Here is a 27287-nt window from a genome sequence, read left to right as displayed (position 1 = left end):
TCTTCTGGCCTCCTTGGACACCAGGCATGCATGCGGTATGCAGATATACATGCAGACTGTTAGGTCTCAAACCCGGGTCAAGTCTCTCGTAGTACTTGTGTCTCCTCTCGGCACTTCTCACCCTACCCCAAGCCTACACAACTCCCTCTCTGCGGCTGGGTTTCACTTACCTCCCCCCAGCCTGAGCCATTTTGTCTACGCCGGTCTCTTGGCCTCTTGGGGCCGCCTCTCTTGGTCATCGGCTCCTCTCCTGCTCTCCCTCTGTACTCTCATGGTCTGGTTTAGTCTGCCAGCCATGTTCAGTCTGGGCTCTTCCCTCTGCCTGATTTCTCCTCATGTCTATGACAAAAATCTTCTCCATACTTTAGGAATAGTTATGGCCTCCTTTTATTTCATTTTTTTTTTATTCACAAACAAGACAACCATACCCATTAAATAAAAATAAATACATCTATCTAAAAAGAAAATGGAGTTTGGGCATCAACCGTTGTTGTAAGTCTCCAAACAGATTTATTTCCAGCATTGAGAGGTGGAAGCAGGCGGATCTCTGTGAGTTCGAGGCCAGCCTGGTCTATAGAGTGAGTTCCGGGTCACTCAGAGGTGTTCATATGGCACAGACGGAATTTGCTTGAGTGCCAGCCATTGATTTCATTCACTCATCCATTTCACCTTTCACCAAAGGCTGAGACACAGGGCCATATGAGAGGCTGTGGGCCACATCCAAGTCACAGACCATCAAGAAGAATTGCAGCGAGTCCCAGCATGGCTCAAATACAACGAACAGTAAGTGTATTTGGACAGAGCACTTCGGCAGCTTCAGAGGCCTTGCATCTGCTTTTCAGGAAGCCAGGAACAGAGTCCGGAAGTCCTCCCTTCAAACTGCAGGGAGCTGTAGGCTAGCTGGACAGTCAGGACAGGGAGTCCCAGGCAGCGCCTGAGATGGGAGTGGCTTACCCAGGCCCGACAGGCCAAGGGAACACAAGACAGCTGTATCAGTCAAGAGCTATGTTCCCAGACAAGTGACAGAGACAGATGCAGGTCCCCAACGAGGGGGACTAGGAGCAACGAGGGGAGTCCTCCTCTGAAATAGCTCTTGTGTGGACGTGAGAGTTCTAAGCACAGCTACAAGCAGTAACGGGGGAGGGGTAATCAGAGGTTTAGAATGGTGTATGAAAATCTGACAACTGTGAATGTCACCAAGCCCATTTCTCACACAGCCAAGACTGTTTTACACCCTTAGAATGGTCACAAGAGGAAAAGGACGCCAGGCAGTGAAAGAGAAAGAGATTTGAGCATCTAGCACCTCTTCAATCCAGGAAGGGCTGTAGCATCGTATGCGGTTCTAGAAAGCTCCATTGACTTTGGCAATGATGTAACCGGTCTACTTTGTGGAAAACCAGTTCACACAGCGAACTCTTCTCCAGCGACTGAGCGCAAAAGGCAATGTGTGGAAGTCCAACTCGGGGCCACTGCCACATGAGTCCCCCTGGCCGTCCCGTTAATGTGCAGGGCTGCACACACCACTGACGACTGTTCTCTGCACACAGGCCCTCAAGAGAAACCCTCTGCTGACAACAATGAGAACGGGTATGTAGCCAAAGCCCAGAAAGGAACAGTCACTTAAACCTGCTGGGGCACCTATGCTCACCACCACCCAGCATCACCGCCAAGATGCACAGGCAGTTAAAGAGATGTGTTTTGATCACCCATTTTCCCATATATTATAATATTATTTTTCCAATATCATAAGAAAGTTCCTTTTTGTAGGAACTTTTTTTATTTTATTTTATTTATAATTTTTTTTGTGTATGGACATTTTGTCTGCATGTATGTCTGTGCACCACACTCAAGTCTGGTACCCATGGAAGCCAGAAAGGGTACCAGATCTTCTGGAACTGGAGTTAGATGTGGTTGTGAGCCACAACATGGGTGCTGAGAACCAAATCTGGGTCTCTAGAAGAACACCCAGTGTTCCTAACCACTCAGCCATCTCTCCAGGCCCAGTCAGGGCTTTTCATACAGTACATTACCCTAATGGAGGCGCTCTAGGGTAGCCCTAGAGTCAAGAGCCCACCAACGAAAAAGTAGCATGCCATTACCACTTACTCCTGCACTGGGAAAGGCAGGAAGAGGGGATGAGACGTAAAGCTGGACAACTGGGGAAGACTAACAGCAAGCCACAAATCAGAACCACACACTAAAGCTCCTCCCCTCTTAATTTGTAGTATTTCTCCAGTATAGAAAAAGTATTTTAAAAACTACCTTTAAAGATAAGTAAGGATGGGGAGCTGGTTCAATTGGTAAAGTGCCTGCCAGACCACCTGAACTCAAATCACCAGCACACTCAATGAAGCTGGACATGGACACATACTTACACAACTCCAGAGCTAAAGACAGGCAGATCCCAGGAGCTCACTAGCTAGCCAGTCCAGGCAACCTGTGAGCTCCAGGTTCAGCGAGAGACCTTTGTATCAATATGAAGTGAGGAATGACCAATGTAGACACTCAACTCTATCACATAATGCACATGCACCTGAACACACGTGTGCACACACGAAATGAAGCCATGCACTGCATACTCTCTCTCCAATAAATAATAAGAGAGCCTGTGGCTGCTTTGCAAGTTCACTCACCTGTCACATAGCTTTGTTTATGAGTGTTCTTTTCATAAATTCAGCAGACTATGAATTGTACTGTCTCCTGCTAGAACATGCCTTCGAGGCTCAGGATCCCAACAACCAAGCTATGACTAACTGAAAAACATCCCCAGTATCTAGCCCTAAAGAATGAAACATGGTGCTTCTCCCACACCAGTAAGGCATCCCTTGGAGCAGAAGTTCTGGTTGGATTTGGATGCCTCCTCTTATCAGCCCTGTGACAACTATTTAAACACAGCCTTTGGAGACCTGGGAACCTCTTGCACTAGAGCAAAGGTCATGTGAGATGCCAGGCTAAGTCTCCTCCATTGCCTCAGGAAACCCCTCTCCTCTCCCATCAAGGAGCTGTAAAGAGCCAGCAGAGTGCTCAAACTAAATCTGAATCTGCTTCTCCACGCAGCACCTATGGGATGCTGGGCCTTGCTCTCTGAATCTCAGGGAAATGAGAGTTGGTGTGTAGCTGCTTCCTAAGATTGCTTGGGGACCTAACTGTGAAAAACAGCATAAAGTGGAGAGCGTGATATCTGACGCAAATAAAGCCATTATCGCTGTTATGGTCATGATTATTAACTGGAGGAGAGACAAGAAGTTAAAGAACACGTTAGGATCAGCTGAGTCACGGGATCACCCTAACTGCCCACTAGAGCCCACAGATGGGGGTGAGCAGGGGAGGAGTGAGCTGGGGGTGAGACTGTGGTATCACAAAAGAGGGAGCAGCTAAGATTTTGAGATGACTTATAGGGATGGAAAAAACTTCAGGGTTTTGTGTTTCTGTTCTCTTTTATTTGTTAACTACAGTGAGATCAGAAAAGGTACGATCAAATGTAAAGTGGAGGCCTTGAACTGGGAATATATGAAGACATTTACAAGAAAGGCAGCTGGAGCCTTGGAGGCCCTCGAGGAAGGCCTCATGGGAGACCCCGGCAGGATAAGCAGGGTGGCGCCAGATTCCAGTGGCCCAAGAGACCCGCTGTCAAGCAGCTGAGCCTGGGTGGGCCAGCAGGGGAGATCCAGGGAGGGGTGTGACAGGCAGTGTGCAGGATCACAGCTGTGCCTTTGGAAGTTGGAAAGGGACAGGCCACATGGTCCCAGGGCTATGAGATCCAACCAGCAGTCCACTCTCCCCAGCAAAGAGCAGCTCACAATGACAGTGTGTTGTGAGCAGGGTGGTTCAAGTTTCAGAATCGGACAACTGGGCTACAAATTCTGCCTCCCTCCCCCTCCTCTGCAGGATCATGACAAGCTGCTTAACATCTATAAGCCCTGTCTGTGGTCACATAAATGACACCCATGTCCAGGCTGAGGGGGACGGCTGCCCTACAGCACGTGGCATTCGCAAAAGGAAGGGCAGTGCTCTTCTACCTTGAGCTGTGCCCACTAACTGCATCCCAGTGGTCACAGTAAACTTGGCTGAGCGTAAGTTTTTTGTTCATCCTCCGTTTTGTTTTGATTTTCAAGTGCCACATATGAACAGAATTAAAACATTTTGTGAAGACAGTGTTGATGAGCTACTTTACAATAAACGAACGAAAACAGAATGGCCGGTCTTCCAAAGGTAGGCATCGATCGATTCAGGGGCAAAGCTCCAGCTGTTCTAAGGCAGCTGGGTGCAGGAGGGCTGAGAACACAGGAAAATGATCTGCTTTCCAAGTGGGGGAGCGCGCGCGCGCACGCACACACACACACACACACACACACACACACACACACACACACAGGTGTGTTCTCAGTCTCCTTTAGGAAGACATGCTCTCCATAGAGTGAAACGCATTCATTTTAAGCATGGAGTGCTGACAAAGGGATTCGCCTGTGTACTGGCTGTTCCAATCAATACATTCTCTTAGCAGACATGGGGGTGCATGCCTGTAATCCTAGCACTTGGCAGGAGAATCCCAAGTTCAAGACCAGTGTGAACCAGTGAAGATACCTTTTCTTAAGAACAACTACAGAAACAGCAAAGACAAAACCGCTTCCTCACCCCTACCCCTTGCAAGGTACCAGCTCCTGACCCAGCTCTATGTCTGTTTTGTGCCTATGCCTGCCTCGTTATCATTACTCAGATCTTGTCTACACGACTACATATCCCTTTCAACGTGTTCAGCATCTCGTAATTTTTAAATTAACGCTATGTATTGCTAGTCCAAATTAGTAACAAACGCCAAGCGCCTTATCACAAGGATTTCTTGGCATGGGAGTTAAAAAGGAAAACAAAAGAGCAGAGTGCTGTTTGTCCCTTCAAAAGACAGCAGTCCAGGCAGCCGGCAAAGATGACCAGGACACACTCGTCCCCTTCAGGATCTGATTCAACAAAACGGACTGGTGTTAGGTCTCAAAGAAACCTGCGACAGTCTCACTCAGTACCTGTGAGTCCTCCCAGAACTCTCACCCTACTCCTACCCTGAACTTTCCAGGCCAGGGTGCTGGGCTTCCTGTCCCTTCCTCTGATCCCTATATAACCTCAGCCACTTTGGCTACCAATCAGCCATCTCTTGGCTTGTTGCTGACCTCTTGGCTCTCTCTTTCCCTCTCGCTCCCATCCCCATCCCCTATCATGGCCCAGTTCAGTCTAGAATCTTCCAGATGCCTCTGGCTGTTTTCGCCCTCATATCTACAGTAAACCTTCTCCTCCACCATACCTAAGGGCAGTCATGCCCTCATTTTCATTCAGCTGGCAGACATGGAAAAGTCACTTCCTTTTCTCCATTTCAAACTCTGCTTAAGAGTGTCATGCGGGCAAGGTGACTCAGGGGATAAGGACATTTGATGAGTTTGATCCCCACCAGCACCTCCAGCCCCAGACTAACATGGTAGAAGACAGAACTGACTCCTGCAGCTTGTCCTCTGACCTCTACACCTCCATCATGGTGGATGCACACTCACACATATACACACAAACAAATAAATGAAAAAAATTAAAGATGGTGTCTACCATCTACCACGACCTATGTGTGTATGGATAACTACAGGACTTAGGAGATGTGTTAAAGAGGGTTTTAATAGTAACTAGGCCAGAGCAAATGGTATAAGCCAATCGTCCAATCAACCTGGACTCATGAGCAACCCCTGAGGTACCTCTGATGACGTCTAGGATGGCCTGATGTTCTCGCAGAAAGTGAAAGACTGAGCAAAAGTGGAAGTCTTTCATCCCAAGGTGCTGGAGCTTGTCCAAGCCAGTCTATCATGTGGTGGGGAAAGATTACAAACAGGGCTGTGGAGACGGCCCAGTCAGTGCAATGCTTGTCCTGAGTCCAAGCCCCAGCACCTACATAAAAATGCCGCACATGCGGGCATGTTTTCTAAGCCTGGCACTGGGGAGGTGGAGATAGGTGGGTCCTGGGGCTCACTGGCCAGCCAGCCCAGTCTAATCAGCAAGCTCCAGGCCAACACTGTCTCAAAATAAAGTGGACAGCAGCTGAGGAATGCCTAAGATTGTCCTCTGGCTTCCACATAGATGTACACACATACACACCTGCAGGAGTGTACGTGCACACGCAAGCACACGCCCACACACCAAGATTACAAGCTGTCTACTCAAGGAGGGAAGGGGTCTGAGACCCAGAGTCACCACAAAAAAATACACAGAACCCATAAACCACTTCAGAATTCCAGGACTGCCTGATTATGAACACTGGCTGGATTACACAATCCTTGTCACAAGCCCTCTTCAGGGACAGGGAGTAAGGGTTCAAGCACATGACCTCAGAACTCCCACTGTGCGGGAGGAGCTATCCAGTCTTCATTAACATACCAATTCAGGAAAGCAGTCCGGGTGGTGTACGGGGGTGGGACAAAAAAAGTAAGTCTTCATAACTGCCAACTGAGTTTCATAAAATACATCATATTCAGTATATTCCAACTCATAAATGTGTAGCTTATGATACATAACACTGTGACAGGGCAAGACAGCGCCAAGGTTCCTCCCTCTTAGATCTTGTTGAGTCCACTTCAGGTTTCTCAGAATTTGATCTTCCTGATGGAGAATCCCGTAGAAAATTACCCAACTCTATTCTAGGACCTGAGGGCAAGACGGCCCAGCTAGCTTATCACAGCTTCTGTTAAACCGCCTGCATGCGCTAACTGCTTATCTCAGCTGCTGCTAAACTACTTGCTTCTGAGAACCTCCCCTGCAGCTGCTGAGCAAGGTTAACAGGAGGTGGGTTCTGCCTTTAAAAGCCCCTCGGTCTAAATGCTTGCTCGGGGCTAGAGTTAGGTGGGACTACCTGAGTGTAGTCCCAGCAGCTGGAATAAAGACTTTCAACTGGCTGTAAACTGTGTCCAGCAGTCATCAAGATGGGCTCCCTGTAACAATCGCCCTGAAAGTACTCCACAGTTACCAGAAAGCATTATCTGAACCACAGAGAAAACTAAAATTAATCTGGATTTATCCATGCTTTCTACACACACACACACACACACACACACACACACACACACACACACCTACTTTAAACTGGAATTATGCCAAGAGAGAAAAATGCCTTCTTTTAGATTGAAACTGCAAACCAACAAAATTTTAGGGTTTTTGCAGTTCTGGGGAACCAAGCTCCAGAGTCTCATGCATGTTAGCACTCAACCACTGAGCTGTATCACGTCTTTGGGGCAGTATGGGACCACAGAGACTAGGGAATACCACTGAGCATCCCAACCCTCCTCACTACTGTCTATTTTGAGATAGGGTCTTCCTAACTAGCCCAGGCTGGCTTTGAAACTAACTCTATGCCAAAGGCTGGCTTGAATTAGCAATTCTGCTGCCTCCCCCTCCCCCATGGCTGAGACTGCAGGCCTATCCTATGGGGCCTGGCTCTACACTTAAAAGATTTTAGGTGCAACCAAGTAATGCACTGAATAAGACACATTTGAACAACTCAAATCAATGACCCTTGTTACCTAAAAAGACAACTTTCAGAAAGTAGATATTTGCAATGTTCTGGACCCTGAACTTCTTGGTTACTGACCAAACTGGTATTTGTTCATTTCTCATTAGAGAGATTAAAATCTAGTAAGATGTTAATGAAAGGGTCAAGTGGGTTACAGTTTATACCATTTAGTGGGGAGCATTTATACCCAAGAAATAATAAATGTACATCTACAGTTTTATTGTCGCCTCCTTTATTAAATGACTATTTCAAGTCATTACAGCTGGAGATTTTTAATACATATCTTTCTTTTTAAAAAAATAACAAGTTACTTCCTTTAGAATTCATTTCTTACAAAAGGAGTTGATAGCTGGCGTGACACATGGGAAAGGCTCTGGCTGGATCTCCACAGATTGCATATGGTCCCTCCACACATCACTTCAGAACGGTATGTGACGTCACATGGGTGTCATAGTCTGGATTGGACTCCATCATCTCTACTACCCAAAGGATCATCTGTCACAATGTCCCAGGTCTGAGTCTCATCTCATCTTATACCTCCCTCTCATCCATTCCTCCACTGCCGCCAAAGCAGAGGATGCTCGGGGCTGAGCTCCAGTTGGGTACCACCTTTTCTTGCTCACAGTGTACTTGGTGAAAGATTTACAACACGCCCCTACGGTCAGGCGTGTTCGCATATGCCTGGCGGACACTTCCGCCTAGCCAGGCCCAGGTCAGGATAGCCATTTCCGGGTCAGGGCATCTCGCGTGACCGAGATGCGTGACGTTTCACTGGCCACGTAAGCGCGCAACGTGGCCATGTGATCTACGCGCTTGCGCGTAGTAGTGACGCTGATCTGTCCACGCCCAGCATTTAAAATCAGGCACCATGCTCCCAGTTCCTCCTTCTCCACACACGTGTTTCCCGCAGGCCTGTTCACTCTCTGTCCCTTTAATAAAACTCTTTGTTAGCGGATTCTGTCGTGTTTCGTGGCATTTCCTTGCAGGGTAAGAACACAACGCAGCCAAAAAAACTAACACTTGGACCACCTGAGTCCCCTTCTCAGAAACAAAGATGGATTTTGATTGAAGTTCACCGCAAAGGCAAAACAGTAAGAAGAAACAGGCTTGAGTCTGGATATTGAGGTTAGCCAAGCACTCCCAGAATACACTATCCTCCCACCACCTCAATCCCCCAGACAGAAGAGTTGAATATATTTATGGCTCAGGAATGCAGCCCCAACATGCACAGAATCCAAGGCTCATTCTTCACTATCAACTCACTTCCCTCAGGATACCTTTGTCAAATCAGATCGAAGACCACTGTCAAGCAGAGGACTGAATGGGGGAAAAAAAAAAGCCCAGAAAACATGGTTCTGACTGTACCAGACTAGCAGCGTAACCCAAGAAAAACATTCCACATCCATCTCTCGCCTGCCTGTGGAACAATATCACCGACTTCCACCTTTCCAGGTCTGTCAGGGGAGTAGAAACATCACCTCCACACACTGCCAGCTCACACACTCAGTCTTTCGGGGTACTGAGATTGCTTTGGTACTCTCACAAGACTTCTAGGAAGCTAATCTTTCAGTGTCTTGTAAAAGGCGGCATCTTCTCTTAAGATGCCTCGTCATGGCAAATGTTGTGCCTAGTGCTGAGCTACATAACTCACCCAATCAATTACTCTTCACAATAACCCAAGGATGGCCATGCTCCTCTTTCACTCAGGAAACTGAGGCACAGAAAGTGAAATGTTATTTCCTCTGGAGCTGGATGAAGTCCCGGCAGCTTGAGCTCTCTGGCACCGTGCCAATGACAGGCTGGCGCTTTCCAAGTGCTTGATTGATGGACACTGAGGCGCTCGTCCCTACGGGACCTAGGCTTCTGTTCGTCACCCACCCTAAGCCGAATCTGTTGAGCTCCAGTGCGTCCCTAGTGAATCTACACAGGACCCAAGCAGGAAATGGCATTTTTGTTTTTAACAAATTACAAATATCAGCTCTAAAGACACGGACTAACTTCCCTCCAGTTCTAAAATTTGTAATCTGTAAGATAACAAATATTAAAAAGCAGGGAAGCATGCATGATAGCACATACCTGCAATCCCAGCACTTGAGAGTATGGTGAGTTTGAAGACATTCTGTACTGAGACCTATAGTACAAATGAATGAATAGGGAAGTATATAAAACAGGATATCTTGTGCCCAGAAGCCTCCCTCAGTGTCAGAGCCAACTCAAGGCACCCCTGACTTGCGGGAGTCTGAGCTGCCCACATCAATGTGGAAGAATACCTAGCTTAGGCCCACTGACCAAAGAGCCTAGGAGTGGGCTGGGGACCCTCTAGCACATACTGGAGATGGCTAGAAGGAATCATCTTCCAGAGGCAGGAACTTGGTTTACAGGTTGATGGCCATGTCTCAGGACTCTGGATATCACTCTAAAACTGTGGCTGTGTGTCCCAAAGAAATAACGAGTCAGTAAAGTGTATGTCAGCCAAGCATGCAGACCAGCGTTTGATCCTCAGAACCCACACAAAAGGCCAAGTGCTGGTTTGTGATCCCAGTGTTGGGGAAAATGGAGATGGGAGGAAATTCGGGGCTTGCTGACTACCTAGTCTAGCCAGGACCTAGTCTAGCCTGAGCTCCAGGACAGAAAGAGATCATGCCTTCAAAAAAAACATGACAAACAGCTCTCAAGGAACCACACTCAAGGTTGACATCTGTCCTTCATAGGCGTGTGCGTGCACACACACACACACACACACACACACACACACACACGTTCTCATACACACCCATATACACAAGAAAAAGAAGAAAGAATTCACCGTTAACACAAAGGCCTGCGTCTGCTAGGGTTAAATGGACCTTCCTGGGTTGGCAGGAGAACTAACATTCTTTTCACAGGAAACCTGCAAGAGCAAATTCTAAATTATAAAGGTTGCTACGAAAAGAACTTTGTGGCCTACAGTTTGTGAACCAGGGCTGCCCAACAGGACTGTTAAGAGCTTGGAATCCAATTCACAAGGGGCCTGTGCAAGTCCCCCAAACCACAGGCAGTAAAATCCTGAACTAACAGGCTTAATCCGTGACTACTGTTGGTATTAGGACATTCTCCCCAGCTTTGGACCAGATGTCATTAAAGGTTTCAGAGCATTCTCTCATCCTTGTGGGGTCTACCACAAGGCTGGTCTAGCTGAATACGATCTGAGATCTTTACAGAGAGACAGAAGCCTCCCCTCCCTTCCTGTGGCCTCCTGACTGCAGTAACAGCTCTTCCACACAGGGCAATGAGAGGCTAACCTGGCTCAGGCACCCACCACTCTTGCTATGTGACCTTGGCCAACTGAGAGAATCCTCTGAGAGTCACTGTCCTCAACATTACTGGCAGAGAGATCTGAAGGAATGGTTTCTACGGTGTCCAGACTCCCTCTTCTGAAGGCAACAGAGAGGCGTGGCCATGAGTGACTAAGCCCCGCCCATGCTCAAAGCAGAACACCTGGCAAGCACTAGACATAGAATACACGTTGAAGCCGTATCTGGCACCAGGGTGCTGGATAATCACCACCCTCACCACAACTCTACGAGGTATTATTAGCCCCCATTCCACAGGTAAAGAAAGCAATGGGAAGATTCATCTGGCCTAAGAGAAGGTTTTCAGAGACCAAGATAAGACCTGGACTCAAGTCTTAGGAGGTAAAGGGAACCAGTTTTAACCACTGAGCTATCCTGATGAGAGCCCCTCTGGCTAAGGGCTTCAAGTCTTTACAGGTAAGTTAACACTTGATAATGAGAATACTTAAACGTGTCAAGTACTTGCAAATGCATCATTTCTTTAATCTTCTCCGGAGTCTATGAAGTAGATAAAACTACATCTGTTTTCTTTTAAATCATCCACCCCTCTTTATATATGATAGGGAGGGTGGGGAGATGACTGACTGGGTGGGGGGATGCTACAGTTGGTCAAGGGCCTACTGTGCAAGTTTGAGGACCTGAGTTCTGCCCACCAGCACCCCCAAAAAAGCACAGAGCACCATTTGTGGCTGTCGGGCTAGCTTGGGGCAGGCAGATCCCCGAAGCCTGCCAACAGCCTAACCATGAGCTCCACATTGAGTGAGGGTCGAAACTAAGCTCAAGTGGGATGGTTTTTATTTGCAAGTTCCTTAAAAATAAAGCTTTAAGGCAGTTAAGAGCACTTTACAGAGGACCTAAGTTTCAGTCCCAGCACCACAACCACCTGTAGCTCCAATTCCAGGAAATCTGACCCCCTCTTCTAAACCAAGCATCCAAATGCTGCACAGACACACATGGGCACGAAACACTTAAAATTTACACATAAAACTTAAAAATCTAAAAAAGGAAATTTTAAATTAAAAAAATAAGATTTTAAATAAATTTAAAAAGTAGTAAGATTGAAGACACCCAATTTAGACCTCTGGCACACACACACACACACACACACACACACACACACACACATACCACAAACTGACCAGCTTTTATCTGCTCATTTCTTTTACTAGTATATATTCACTGTACAAAATAATGAGCATCATCACATTATCATGTATGAACATCACGTGCTTTGATCTTATTCAAACCCCTAGCCCTCCCTGTGGGTTCCTCCCCTTTTTCAAACAGTCCCCTCTACTTTCAAATGCTTCTTTTAAGAGTCTAGATTCCAAAGCCAGATGGTGGTGGCACACGCCTTTAATCCCAGCACTCAGGAGGCAGAGGCAGGCAGATCTCTGTGAGTTCGAGGCCAGCCTGGGCTACAGAGTGAGTTCCAGGAAAGGCGCAAAGCTACTCAGAGAAACCCTGTCTCGGAAAACCAAAAAGAAAAATCAAAAAAGAAAAAAGTCTAGATTCCAGATACGAGAGGAAAACAAGCAATATTCACCTTTTTGAGCCTGATTTATTTTGCTTAACATGATCTCTGGTTCTATCCATTTTCCTGCAAATGGCATCTTGTTCTTCCTGGTGGCTGAGTATGACCATTATCTGTCACTTTTTAAAATCTATGGATGGATGTCTAAGCTGATTCATAACTTGGCTATCATGAATAGCGTTGCTATAAACACAGGTGTGTAGCTGTCTCTCCCGCACACTGATATGAACTCTTTGAAGTGTAAATCTGAGAGGGGTACAGCTAGATCCGTGCTAGTTCCATTTCACGGTTTTTGAGGGTTTTTTTAATATTATTTTTATACAGTACACGTGTATGTGGCTATGCCTGAGTGTACATATGTGCACCATGTGCCTGCAGGAGCCTGCAGAGGTCAAAGGAGGAGCTGGATACCCTGGAACTGTAATCACAAGACAGTTGTGAGCCACCATGGAATGCTGGGAGCCAAATCCAGGGCCTCTGCAAGAGCGGTAAGTGCTCTTAACCACTGAGCCAGCTCTCCAGCCCTGTTTCTTGTTTTTTTTGAGGAACCTCCACCATGATTTCCATAGTGGCTACACTAATTTACATTCCTACTAACAGTGTATGAATAAGGGTTCCCTTCTCCCCAAAGTTTTGACAAGCATTTGCTGTTCGATTTCTTGTTCGCTAAAGGGTCACTATGTAGCTTAGGCTGGCCTGAAGTGTGCAGTGCAGCCCAAGCTAGGCTCAAACGTATGAACCTCCTGATGCAGCCTCCCCTGAGTGCCGAAATGACAGACAAGTGTCACCATACCCAGATTTTATTTACCAGTTTTCTTTATCTGCTATCGGTTATATAAAAAGTTTTGCCCAGCTCTTCCAGAATTCCTTAGAAGTCACTTGATGCCAAATAAAGCGAGCACCAGGAAAATGGAAGAAGACCAACTAACAGTGCACAGGTATAGGACAACCTCACGGTAGATCCAAGATAACAGACCAAAGTGCAGAGTCTGGGGCAGGAAAGAGAAGACAGATGAGCGCTGCAGTCTGTTTGACCGTTCTGGTGGTAGACCTGTAAGGCCCACACAGAAAATCAGGAAAGTCCCTGAAGAGCCACACTCAGGAGCCAGTGAAGAAGGAAGAAACTTAAACCTGGGGAAAGCAGTGCACTTCCCCCTTTTCTGAGAGGGAAACAGTCCACATCCAAGACGGGTGTTTGAAAACACAGCTGGTACTCAACTCTGTGGACAGAACGCTTCCTCCTGTCAACGCATGCCTACGCTAAAGTGTAATTTCCAAATAGGCAAAGTAGGACATAAAAAGCAGTCACTAGCAGGAGCTTAGAGGGACGGCTCAGCAGTTAAGAGCACTCGCTACTCTTGCAGAGGACCTGAGCTTGGTTTGCAGCTCCCACATCGGGTTCACAACCTCTTGTAACAACGCCTTCTACTGGCCTTCTTGGGTACCTGCACTCACATGCACATACCCATACAAACACATACGCACAAATATACATAATTTTAAAAATTATAAAAAAAGCAATAGCTGTGATATATGTGGTCACTTTTTGTGAGGTATATATATATATATATATATATATATATATATGCATGCATACATGTGTGTGCAGGCACATGTGTACGCTTGCAGAAGCCAGAGGACAACTCAGGTACTATTCTGCTCCATTCCTTTTTTAAGACACAGTCTCTCATTGGCCTGGAACTCAGCAAGACTGCTATACTGCATCAGTTGACCAGATAACCAAAAAATACTACTCAGTGACTAATGGGTTGGTAGCATATAGAGCATAGATAAGATACATTAGGCAAAGGGGTGACTCCTATGCTGGTCAGGATGAAGTAGAATGAAGCTTATTTCATTATGCACTCAGAATAGCACACAATGTAAAACATATGATTTGTTCATTTCTGGAATTTTCTGTTTAATATTTTTGGACAACAGCTGACCACAGGTCACGAAAACCATGGAAACAAAGTCACTGTGATGGGAGACTGTATACCCAAAGAAGAAAATAATGAAATACAAAGTGAGGAAATGACACAAATACACCTTGGAGCGACATATGATTCAACAGTGAAATGTTCAAGAGGCTGCTGGGGGGCGGGGCAGCTTGCTTTAGGCAGGCCAGGGACTTCATGGAGTATGAATTGGGCATGCACAATTCCGCAGGGCAGTGAAGAGTGGGAGCGTGTGACGGATGACATGGAACAGCAAAATGAAAACAGTCTAGAAGAGGCAAGGCAGGCAGTCTATTGATAGTGGACTTTGAATTGTCACTGTTGCCTGCAGAAGAGAGTGAGTTAACTCAGAACTAAGCTAGACTGCCGCACCAGGTCCGGCATACTGAGGCTGTATGACACACCATACCACATATACACCCAAAATACGGAACACCACACCACACAGACACCCAAAATACGGAAGAGCATCACTGGACCGCATATTGTAGCTGACGGACAGTGCCCAGGGCTCTGCTGTCAGACTCGAGGCTGCGTGGAAAGCCAGGGGATTAGAAAAGAGGAGACCAGTGACAAGAAAACTTCAGAGCTCTCGGAAGGCTCATGCCCTGTCCATCTCATGCTCTCTTTTAGGGCCCATGCAGCAGAGGGAGCAAGGAAAGCTGGGAGAAAAGCCAGCCTCTGGGAAGATCCCATGATCCATTACCTACTCCCCAATGACCTAAATGCAGTCTGTTGGCTTCAAGTCAAGCAAGCTCACCTGCCTCGGCCAAAATCATATTGATCGCAAAGCAATTATTTCTAACTTAGAAAAAAAAATCCCAACATTGGAAAGCAGAAGCAGGGCAATCACAACTGAAGGCCAGTCCGGACCACATATCAAGTTCAAGGCTATAGGGAGAGTTCAAGGCTGGCCAAGCTACATAAAGAGACCCTGTCTTAAGGAAGGAAGGAAGGAAGGAAGGAAGGAAGGAAGGAAGGAAGGAAGGAAGGAAGGAAGGAAGGAAGGAAATAGAAAGGGAGAAGGGAGGGAAAGAGGGGGGAGGGAGGGAGGGAAATAGGGAGGAAGGGAGGGAGGGAAGAGGAAGGAAACTTCTGCTATGAAAATCAGCATCATTATTCTGATTTGTTTTTGTGTTTGCCCCATCCCCTACCCCCAGGTCTATACCCTCCTTATTTAGCCAGTATAAGAGAATACAGCCGAGGCAAACTGTGAACACACAGAACTCTTATCAAAAATACATTTCCCGGCTCAGTAGTCAAGAACACTTGCTCTTACAGAGGACTTAAGATTCACTTCCCAGCATCCACAGTGTGTCTCACAACCATCTCTAACTCCGGTTCTAAGGGATCCGACCCCCTTTTCTGACCTCCGTGGACACCAAGCACACACAAGGTACACAGACATAGATATATTCAGTCAAAACATTCATATGCATAAAATATAAAAATAAATAAATAAAACACAATTTCCCTTCTCTTCCGATCCTGGAATATGCAAAAGCAGTCCAAGTCTCACGGTTTTCATGGAAACAATCTCACTTTCTTTTCAGTTACTTCGTGGCTTCCAAAGGCATCATTTCTTCCTACAGTGTGCAGACGCAGGCCCCTGGTCTCTTAAGAAGAAGAACAACACAGTATGCCTCAAGCTTCGGTCTACATCACAGACCCAGTTTTCCTAGACCAAGTCTACCTTAGAAGTCTGACTTCTTTCTTCCCTCCTCTTTCTTGCAGTCTGTTTTTGTTGTTTGTTTTTATTTTGTGGAACAATACTCAATGCTTATAATTTAAAACACAAAACAAAACAAAACAAAACAAAAAACCTATCATAGCAAAGTTCTGGCCCAGAAAAGAAACTCTGGAGCTGGGGAGGTGACTCAGTCAGTCAAGTGCCTGTCGTGCAAGCTCAAGGACCCGAGTTCAGATCCCCGGCACCCACTTAAAAGCCTGGCACGAGGCGGTAGGTGGGGGAGGGAGTCAGAAACAGGCAGATTCCCGCAGCAGCTCCCCAGCCAAGGGAGCTCAGACTAAATGAGACAGAGAGACCTTTCTCGGAAGGTAGAGAGCTACTGAGGAAACTCAGCATCAGCATCCTCTGGACCTCCTCATACATGAACATGTGTGTGTACACACACACACACACACACACACACACACACACACACACACACACACACAAAGATAATAAATAAACAGCTTTCATGCACCACAACAGCAGCACCTGACAGGCGCTAGGCTGCCCATGAGCTGTGCTATTCTGCTAAATTAAGTACTCAGCTATAGAAACACAGTAAGGTTTTGTGTCTTACAGACTTGTCAATTTTTGTTATTGTTGTTTTTCAGACAGGGTCTCATTCTAGAGCCCAGGCTGGCCTCAACCCCTGATAACAGGTGTGTGAGACCAGTCAGCTATTAAAATTTTTATACTATATTATAACTTTATAACTTGACCCCTGCAGCTAACACCAAATCACTCTAATGCCAACGGCTGACGTGATCAGGAGGGTTCAGGCACTGGTGAACTACTTAACCCAAGGCGAACATCTCTCTAAAACTAAATACAACGTTCCAAAAGAGCCACACAAACCGTGTAAGCAGCTCAAGGGTTGTGTCCTGAGGGATGCCCTCATCATCACTTCTGCCGTTGAATTCACAGAACCGCTGCGGAAGCGTGGTGGGGGGAGGGGCGGCAACCGAGACAGGAACAGGAAGTAAACACTGCTCAGAACCCAAGGGTTTTATATAAAAGACTCTCGATCTATACGGCAAACAGGACATGGGGACAGAAAAGCACACCTGAAAGGGGGGAAATTCAGGTTTGATCAAGCAAGGATGAAGATGAGTAACAGCAGAGACGTCTCGGCCAAGCGAGGAAGTGGACTCCAGAAGGCGTCTACAACAGCCTTTAAATACTGACAGCACGGCATCACGAACCAACAGGGTAGAAAAGTTGACCTTGCCCTCCGCACTCAGAACCATTCTTAGCCAGCACTTGAAATAAAAAGTTTCCAATGGTTGGATGTGAGGCAAACGTTGGCCTATCATGAACCAGCAAAAAAATAAACAAAAGGTTACCAGGACTCACAAAATCTCCAACAGATTGGGTTCAAAGACGAAGACGCAGAGCTTTGGGCTGTTCTTTGGTGAACTGGTGTCCTGGCCTCTACTTGCGTGTTATCATTTCGGAAGCATGTGTATGCTGCTGGCTTTTCAATACAAGCGGTCTACCATGCATGACGGCAACACACCACACCACAGGGAAGAGCACATCTGGACGGGATTTAGATCCCCATGTGCACTGAATCACGGTGCTTTAAAGGCCTGAAGAGCAGAAGTCCTCTGGGCCTTGACAAGGAAGAAGTCAATCAATGGCAGAAGAAAATATGGAAAGGAAGGGAAAGGATATAGTTCCTCAGCGGATGAGCACACAAACAATGAGCAAACACATTAAGATGACTACATGAGCCCTGGGGAATATTTAACAGAACACGGACAATTTAACAGTCACTCTGCCACCAACCAATCAACCCTCATCAAATTCAGGGGAATTACACACACACAGTCATGGAACTAGAAGGGGACTCATTGGCCAAGAGGGGTTCAGCCAGAGGGGCAGAGCAGAGGAGCAAGTATTGGGATGAACATGATCTAAATACATTATATACATTTAAAAAGTTCTCCAAACGTTAATAAAAATACATTTTAAAGTGACTAGAAGATAATGTCATCAATAACCAGTAAACCAATTCAATAGCTGAAAACAATCTATAACTAGATATATCCATGAAAAAACACAAGTTTTTATTGTTGTTGTTGTTGTTGTTGTTTTCAAGACAGAGTTTCTCTATGTTACCCTGGCTGTCCTGGAACTCACTTTGTAGCCCAGGCTGGCCTCAAACTCACAGAGATCCACCTGCCTCTGCCTCCTGAGTGCTGGGATAAAAAGTGGGATAAAAGGAGATAAAAAGCCACACCCAGCTTAAGAACACCGATTTTAAGAAAACACTTGTGGCCAGGCCTGGGGGCACACACTTGAAAGAAGAAGAAAACGTGATTTCAAATGCTCCACTCTATTTAACAGTGGAAAATCTTCATGGTCAAAATCATGGAACAGAGCATACTATCAAAAACAGGTTTCACTATCAAGCTCTATATGGATTCCAATGGCTAAAATATGTTCCTGTCCAAGAACTCTGGGGGTGGGGTAGAAGTAGTCAGCCTGCAGCAGATAAGCCTGCCCCTGAATCTTCACAGACACTGAAGACTCAGGCAGGGAGAATGACAGTCCCACCAGATGACAAATCCCAGGCCTCAGCAGGTTTCCCAGAGTCCTCAAACAACAGAGCATAAAAGCTCTGTGGGCTGACTCCCACTTTAAGGTAGGAATGGGGTGAAAGCATATGACCAAGGCACAGGCCTAAATACAAATACCCTCTCTTCTTTTTATGACAGGTTCTCCCTCCTCATCCTAGAGTCATCTTTCCAACCACAGGATGCTCATGGGCACGTCCATCCACATCCACCCTGCACACCCTGACAAGCATCCTACCTCTGCTGCAGAAGCCTTTCCTAACCTCTGAAGGCTGCATCCTACCTCTGCTGCAGAAGCCTTTCCTAACCTCTGAAGGCTGCATATAGGGCCTGGTACACTGTCTGGACACTCACTTGGCCCGTGGGGCTCTGGCGGCTTCCTACAACACCTACCTCAGTTTTCACACCTTACACTCTGCAGCTCCACTCCCCACCCAAACACAAAATTAAATACTCTGGAAAGAGAGGGTTGGGGGTAGCACAATGCTAGACACTTGCCTAGAATGCCCCAGGCCCTGAACCATTCAACCTAGCATCTCACACAGGCTCTCAGTATTCTTCCACCTAGTGACAGCCTAAACCTGTTTTACTTTCTGTTTTGAGACAAGCTCTTACTGAGTTCTGGGGCTGGCCTCGAACTCATTTTGTAGTACAGGCAGACCTTGAAACTGTGATCCACCTGGCTCAGCCCTGAGTAGCTGGGATCACAGGCCAGTTTCATCAGCCCAGCCTTAGTGAGTGTTTATGCCACGTGGTTAGATAGACAAGCTCTCCACTTCCCATTTAGTCTTGGTAAGACACTGATAATGATGGGCTCTGCCACTCAGTCACACTATAACCTCTTTTTTTTTTTTTTCAAGTATGGTCTCATGTAGCTCAAACTCACTATGTATCAATGGATGACCCTAAACTCCTAATCTTCCTCACCCCTCAAGTGCTAGGGTTACAGGCACATGCCACCAGGCCTGGCTAAACAATACCAGTTTTCAAGGAGTGTTTCCAAAGGCCTGTGTAAGGTTTTCTTTTGACTTTCTAGAGCCTCGTGCAGCCAGCCACTGTCAGATTTCCTTTTTCGATCCACTTTACGTCAGTCATAAACGTAAACTTTTGAACTTCTCCATCTGAACTGATGTTAAGTGATAAATCAACACTAGACCGGATGGGGGTGCTTTGCTGACATGCCTTTGTGTATTTCTTCCTATCAGGTCCAATTTTGTGCTTCTGTTTGTATTTGTGATGGTCATTATGTACTCTGGTTATAAGCAACCTCAAGCCCGTGTGAATCAGCCTGTATGTTTAGAAAACAAAGATATTACATGCATCCAAAAACCCCTCTTACTCATCCTGGAAGATAAACTGTCTTTTTTGTTTTGTTTTATTTATCTCCCAATCCCTTCCTCAAACCAGAGTGGAAACTTCATAGGAATGAGTGAAGGGATGAGTGTCTACGGAATGAACCTCCAGGAAGCCTCGCAAATTCTAGCCCTATCCACTGTGGCCCTCTGCCCAACAGGAGATGGTCAGGACACAAACACTAGGAAGGGGCCATGTGGATTCAAATCAGTGGTCCATGCATGTCTCCGAAGGGGTATAATTCTGAGCACTGTTACCTGGTTTCTCTCCAGGTCAGTCTCCTCCTGGAAATGAGGCTCCATGTGCTCCTGATACAAAGTGTTTCACAGTTACCCATGTATGTAGATACCAAGCCCATGTCAGATCTAACCTGGGCCAGGACAGTAACTGTTGTAAAACAGAGGGAAAGAGACCTTGGTGGGTTGGAGCCGAGGAGACCCCACAGACACGCCATGCAGACAAGGAAGGTGGTGGTCACAGCAAGTGGGAGCTGCAGGAAAGACACGTCATGCAGGCGGCACTCACGTGAAAAGTTTTATTAAACGGGGAAGGGAGCAGGGGTGGGGAGAGGGAAGAGGTGAGGAGGTGAGCACCTCTGGGAATAGAGGTGGGGGGAGGGGTTTTCTCTTAAAGAGGACTTTACCTAGGATGATGTCAGGGCGCTGGGCGAGCCAGAATGCTAACAGTAACACCTGTGCCACGGTCCCCATTCCCCCTTCTCAGTAAGCCTACTGAAAGACTTCCTGCCCTCACACAACAAATCCAATTTTGGTTGAAATTCAAGTAAATGAACAGCCTCAAAGTGAGAGCAAGAGAGTTTTTGTTTGGTTTGGTTCGGTTTTGTTTTTTGTATTACTGAAGTCCATGTGTTTGGTTTTGTTTTCTGTATTATTACTGAAGTCCATGTGTTTGGTTTTGTTTTCTGTATTACTGAAGTACATGCATTTGGGTGACATGGGCCTAGACTTCTACTGAGCAGCTCAAGGCCTCCAGACTCCGAGTTTACATCTCTGTTCACAGCTGTGTGCTGCGTCGCCCAAGCATGCAGTCCTGTCTGCAGAGGCAGCTGCTGGAAAAGCAACATTTTACAAGACACAAACCAAATGGCCTGGGATACATTAACAGAGAGTGGCTTTCTATACTTCCCACTACCAAGAAAAAAATTATGAAAAAGTTTTAAAGATCTTCAGACGCCGTCCTTAGATAATCGGCTGGAGCCCAGGAGAAACCACTAGCTGCGTGGAATTTATTATTACCAAACGTTCATCAAGTCCCTGAACTCCTTATGTGTAGGAAATGTCAACACCACCCACGGAATGTCTTTATTTTGCTTTGTTGCTCTCACAAGTAAAGAATAATGCTCAATTACATATATTCTTTGGGGGAGTGTGGGGGCGTGGAGGCATGAAGAATGAGTCAAGGGCCTCATCACCCTGTAACCCAGACTGACCTCCACCTCCTGGGATCACAGGTATAGCCCCCATGTCCAGCCTAAGTATTTCTGGAGAACAGAGAAGAATGTGTGTGTGTTTATACTCAGCTTTTGACCGGAGTCAGAGAAAATATTCCTTAACACAAGTATTAAAATTTTACATGTAACAACTGACTCTTCAGCTACCTTATTTTTTCCCTCTTCATTATATTCCCTTAAGTGCCTACAAACTTAGCTGCCACCGTTTTGCCTCTTCTGTCCCTGAAATAATACTGTTTCAGGCTGTGGAATTAACAAGAAGCCTCTTAATTTTAACTAGTTAGGAGTCTTAGCAGCATTAAATACATGTGACGCTCCTAATTAAACACCTGCAAAACCCATGGCCACATAGAACCAGAGAGAACAGAAAGGGCCCTTTACAAGCACTGACCACCCATAGAGACAGTAACTGTAACACACACACACACACACACACACACACACACACACGCACACACGCACTACTTTTGCACTGGTATTCTCAAAAAAAAAATAATGCCAGCACAGCGTACATGGCAACTTTACCCAACTTTAGGAGTAATCAGCAATACTGAAGCCTTGGAACAACTCTAAGCCTGCTGCTGAGCTGCACAAACGTGTTGATATCGGCCGAGCTAGCTCCACTTTCTGCAGTATACACAACCATTCTAACTGTGGCAGAAGGGAAGGAGAAGGTAGGAGGGTTGTTTTTACGGTTAATGATTCGGGCGACTCTTAGAATAACTTCTACTTGAGAAGCTGTAACTACGAGGTCCTATCGAGAGCCTCTCCAGCTGTTGAGAACTAAGTTCTGGAATTTCCCCTCTGCTCGCCCATTCCGGACAACCCTTAAATCCAAATATCACCGTTTAATGACCCCAGAGGAGCGCTTCTGGCCTCCAATGAATTCAGAACTCCATCTAAATCTTCAGTGGGCCTCCTGATAAATGTTTACGGAATTAACGAGAAACCTAGCCTCCCAAAGCCACAGCTGGCTCCCCGGCCCCGCCCCCTAGTCTTCCTTTATAAGAGGAAGCTGAAAGACCCTGATATGGGAGTCAAGTAATCCAGAACCCTAGAGACCTGATGATGCCCTTCGGAAGACGCAATGACAGTCGTGAGGTCTAGGCAATGGCTCAAACATGGGGCACCCACTGCCCCGGGAAACGCTAGGCGCTAGCTGGGGTACAAACCGTCCCGCAGAGAGCGGAACCGGATGGTCGGAAACCAAGTCAGATCTGCACGGATCCCAAGGCCCCAACCCTCTTCCACCACCCTCCTTCCTGTTTATGGATCCGCTCCCACAACTCCGACTACCAACGGGAAAGCAGACATCTCCGAAATATGTCAACACATGACACAACTTGAAGAAGCCGGCTGCTCTTTGGCGCGAGTTACAACTTGCCGGGCTCACACTGGCAAACAGGCTCACTTTAATTACTTTTCATTGACTACGCCACGCTTCCCTTGCAGGGCCCCCGCAAAGGCCCGGTTAGTGAGAACCGGGGAGCCCCGGTGGAGGGAACCGAAATGTGTGGGCGGAGAGCCAGACACCAGGCTCTGCTCGCACAGGCGCAGAACCAAGGCTGGCACCGCCTCTCCGGCTGCAGCAAGCCACGGTCGCGCGGCGCGGCGGTGGCCCGGGCCACGACACTGCGCGGAGAGGACAGGGCTGGCCGAAAGCCGGCCACCTTTGTCTGGGCTTCCCCACCCACCGGGACGCAGGATGCTTCAATGGAGAGAGGTCCGTGACCTGCTTCATGTTCTGGACTAGCTCGCCGTTGCCTGTTACCTCCCACTTCCCGCGCGCCAGACAACGCTGGTGGGCGCATCCCTGCGCTCCTGCACCATGGTCGCTGGGGTCGACGGGGTCGGACGGGCCACCGTGCCCGCTGCAACCATCGCGCACATTGCAGAACCCGCTCCTGCCGAGCCAACCTAGTAGCACACTCGGGCCCGGCGGGAAGGTGCGACAGTCACGCACACGCGTGGCCAGCCCCGGCCCTGTCTCACCTGCTTGCACCGTGTCCGAGAGGTCGTGCCCCGGGGCTGCCGTCCGGGGAAACTCCTTCAGCTTCCTTGCGCTCAGGTTCAAGCCCCCAGAATTGGCCGCCTCCTCCAGCGCGCGCTCCAGCCCACGGTTCAAGGGCAGGTTGAAGCCCGCGCCTCCCGTGCTTCCGTGGTGCTGGTGGTGCTGGTGGTGCTGGTGGAGATGCGGGTGCAGGGTGGTTACCGAGAGGGCGGGCGTGAAAGCTTGGGGTTCGCTTCCCGGAGTCGCCATCTTCTCCCGGTCCCCCGCCCCGCTCCTGCGCGGGGGGTCACAGGTTTCCCCGGCTGCCCCGAGTCTCCGTTGTGCTCCCTCACAAGCCGCGGGACGGCGGGAGGGGCGGCGGGCAGCGCAGACCTAGAGGCAGCCGCTCAGTCTCAAAGGTTTCCAGCCCGGGAAGCCGAGGGCTGCGGCGGCGGCAGCGGCGCGCATGTGTCTGCTCGTGCTCGTGCTCGTGCTCGCGCCCGCGCCCTCGTCCGCGCCCCCGCCTGCCGCTCCTCCTCCGCGGCTTCTCTGCGCTCCTCCCCCGACGCTGGCTAGAACTGGATGCGTTCTGGGTGACTTTCACTCCGGGCCCCCTCGGGGTTTACATCTGCCGCTCCGGGGTTTTTGTTTTGTTTCGTTTTGTTTTTGTTTTTGTTTTTTTAAGCCATTTGGGAAAACTGGGGAGAGGCAAGAGATGCAATTTGAAATACAAGGTAACAGAGGAGAGTAGTTCTGGCTGATTGACCCAGAGTTACCCCCAAAGGGCAGTTTTTTCCACTGTGCGTTTACCCTCACTGACGCCCCCTGGCATTTAGGTACTTAACACATAAATTCTCTCATTGAAACCAGGAAGCCTGTGAGTGGAAAAATTGCTTCCTTCAATTGGCAAAGGAAGTTAAGAAACTGAGCCGAGATCACTCCTGCAAGAGTGGGAGGAAATTCGAACTCGCAGCCCACAGTCACCAAGTTTTGCACCTTCAATGCAGACCACAGCGGCCAGACTTAAGTGCGAATAGACAAATCTAGGAGGAGGACTTTGAGAAAGGATGATTTTACAATAAAATACATTGTCATATGAGGGAAAACATTAATTGGGCCCCAAATTAGTACCCCAAGAGTTAGAAAGCTAAAGACCTAACACGCCAAAAGGCCACATCTTAAACCTAAGCCTAGATGCTGTGAGGTTTTCCGTGTGCACCTTCTGCTTGTCCATGTAGGACATAGGAACGGACATGTCTGCTTGCAAACAAATGTTTTGCCACAGCAAACAAATGTTTGCTCACCATGGAAAGGCCAGAGGACCTGTGTCACCTAAAGGCCACCCAGCTGAAGAGCTGATAATGCCCCACTCCCTTACTACACCTTGAGAGCCCATTTCCTGGGACTGTCTCTATGTGGTGACTCGGCTTGGGGAAATGAGGCTGGAGCAACAAGTGGATGTGATACAACTTCATCATACATATAGCAATGCGACCTGCGATAGTCTAGGCAGCAGTGCGGGGACTATTGACTTCATGGGCTCCGCACTAAAGTATGACATGATCTATGTCACTTGCGTGGACTTCACTAAAGGGCTACCCTTAATTCCTGAGATTCCAGGCTGAGAGTAAATCATACTCATCTTCCTGGAAGAAACAGGCGCCACCTACTGGTGCGTCCCCAGCCTCTGGCTCTGGCTCTTCTTCAGTCTCTGGAGGCATCAAGCTTAGTTTTTTCACCCTGTTCTGTGGGCTGTCTCTTCGCTCTGTTGCTTCCTTTGTGGTATAAAAGCATTTGAATTTCATTCAATCTTGCTTGTCATTTCTTACACTAATTTCCCGTGGGCTTAGGGCTGGTTTCAGAAAATCCTTCCCAAGTCCTCTATCATGAAGGGTTTTTCCTGTTCTCTTCTGACAGTTTAAGGTTGGTGCATCTGACATTTAGGGCTTTGCTACGTTTTGAATTGATTTGGGAGTAGGGTGAAAGACAGAGATCAAGTTTAATTCTTCCAAATGTAGAATCCAGTTTTCCCAGCACCATGAGCTGGAGACAGTCTTTCCTCCGGTGTGCGCTTTGGGTACTTTAGTGGGATAGCTGCAGCTGCTGCTGCATAGACTCATTTCTGAGTCTTCTGTTCCTTTGATTTACATGTTGTTTTTTTTGTTTGTTTGTTTGGTTGGTTGGTTGGTTGGTTGGTTTTTCGAGACAGGGTTTCTCTGTGTAGCTTTGCGCCTTTCCTGGAACTCACTTGGTAGCCCAGGCTGGCCTCGAACTCACAGAGATCCGCCTGGCTCTGCCTCCCGAGTGCTGGGATTAAAGGCGTGCACCACCACCGCCCGGCTGATTTACATGTTTTTGTGGGATTTTTTTCCCCTGTGGCTCTGTGGTACTTAGAATCATGTACTGTGATTTCTCCAGCATTACCTTTTTATTAAAGATTGCTTTGACTACCCAGCATCTCTTGACATTTAAGTTGTTAATGTCTAGGATGTTAAAAGAATGCAAAAAACTGAAACACCCAAGAAACCAATCCACTCAACAAATGGGCAAACAAAATGACCAGACACTTCTCAAAAGGTGAAGTACGAATTTACTTTCTATTACTGTGATAAACACCATGATGACAAGCAACTTGGGGAGAAAAGATTTCAGCTTACAGCTTACCCATCATGAAGAGAGGTCAGCAGGAACCTGGAGGCAGCAACTGAAGCAGAGGCCATGGAGGAACGCTTCTTACTGGCTGGCTACTCATGGCTTACTCATCCTGCTTTCTTATACACCCCAAGACCACCTGCCCAGGCACAGCACTGACTGCGGTGGGCTGGGCCCTCCTACATAAACCATTAATCAAGAGAATGCCCCCACAGACTTGCCTACGGGCCAATCTGATGGAGGCATTTTCTCAATTGAGGTTCCTTCCTCCCAGATAACCCTAGCTTATGTCAAGTTGACAAATAACCTAACCAGCACACACACTAATAAAAGGACCCAAAGGGGCTTCGAAATTTCTTAAAATAAATGAAAATTTATTTACATCATTTAAACATGTGGCTACTCTTCCCACTTTCCCTGGTCCTCAGTATCCTTTGGCCTAAAATCTAGGAGATACTGTTTTTCCCATAGATTACAAACCCAGTTCAGAACAAGAATTGTGAGAATACACCCACCTCACTGGGCATAAGTAGCTTCTTCTAAACAAATAAGCAAGAAACCCAATCCTTTCCTAAGGGAAACAATGGCAATGAATCTATGCTTTGCTTTGAATAAATACTAAAGTCCTCCTGACACACTAGCCCAGTCATTGCAGTCTCTTGTGTCTTGTGCAGATTTCTAACCTTCAAACTCTGTGAGATTGGTACCAAGTCCTCTCCATTCCGGTGTCTCAGAATCCACAGCGTCCTGTGTGTAATGACCGCATGGGACATAGCAACAGGTTGCTATTTGCTGGTACATCTCTAAAGTTTTAGATGATTTCTCTGCACAAAAAAAGTTTTTCCTTCAAGTTGAAGGGAATACTTGACTCTTGAAACTAATCTTGAATATTTCTAAAAATTGGGAAATGTAACCAGTCCTTCCAGGTGGCTGTCAACTGCTTCCCTGTTTCCTCAAAAGCATAGTCATATCTCTTTTGTTCAATATCCTGTTTATTTCTTCTGAAAGCAGAGTCCTCTCCTTCCACCCCGTCTTTGCACATATAATAGTCTGTTAGGAGTGGCTGGGTTACTTCATCTGGCCATTGCTGTTTCATTGCTAAATGGACTCACAACGATGCTGCGGAGCACCTAGAAGATCCTTTGACTGAGT

General features: G+C 47.3%; 1 protein-coding gene across 1 annotated transcript in view; it reads right to left on the bottom strand.

The window, feature by feature from the left end:
- Lrch1 (leucine rich repeats and calponin homology domain containing 1) overlaps positions 1-23934 on the bottom strand; it is a 199631-nt gene extending 175697 nt beyond the window's left edge. Inside the window, exon 1 of the mRNA XM_059273333.1 lies at positions 23486-23934. Coding sequence (XP_059129316.1) covers positions 23486-23753 — 268 coding nt within the window. The 5' untranslated portion in view covers positions 23754-23934. The remainder of the gene's footprint in view (positions 1-23485) is intronic.
- Positions 23935-27287: the final 3353 nt, after the last annotated feature.

The sequence above is a fragment of the Peromyscus eremicus genome, chromosome 9, assembly GCF_949786415.1.
Source record: "Peromyscus eremicus chromosome 9, PerEre_H2_v1, whole genome shotgun sequence".
Classification (NCBI taxonomy): domain Eukaryota; kingdom Metazoa; phylum Chordata; class Mammalia; order Rodentia; family Cricetidae; genus Peromyscus; species Peromyscus eremicus.
This window is presented reverse-complemented; position numbering and strand designations above follow the sequence as displayed.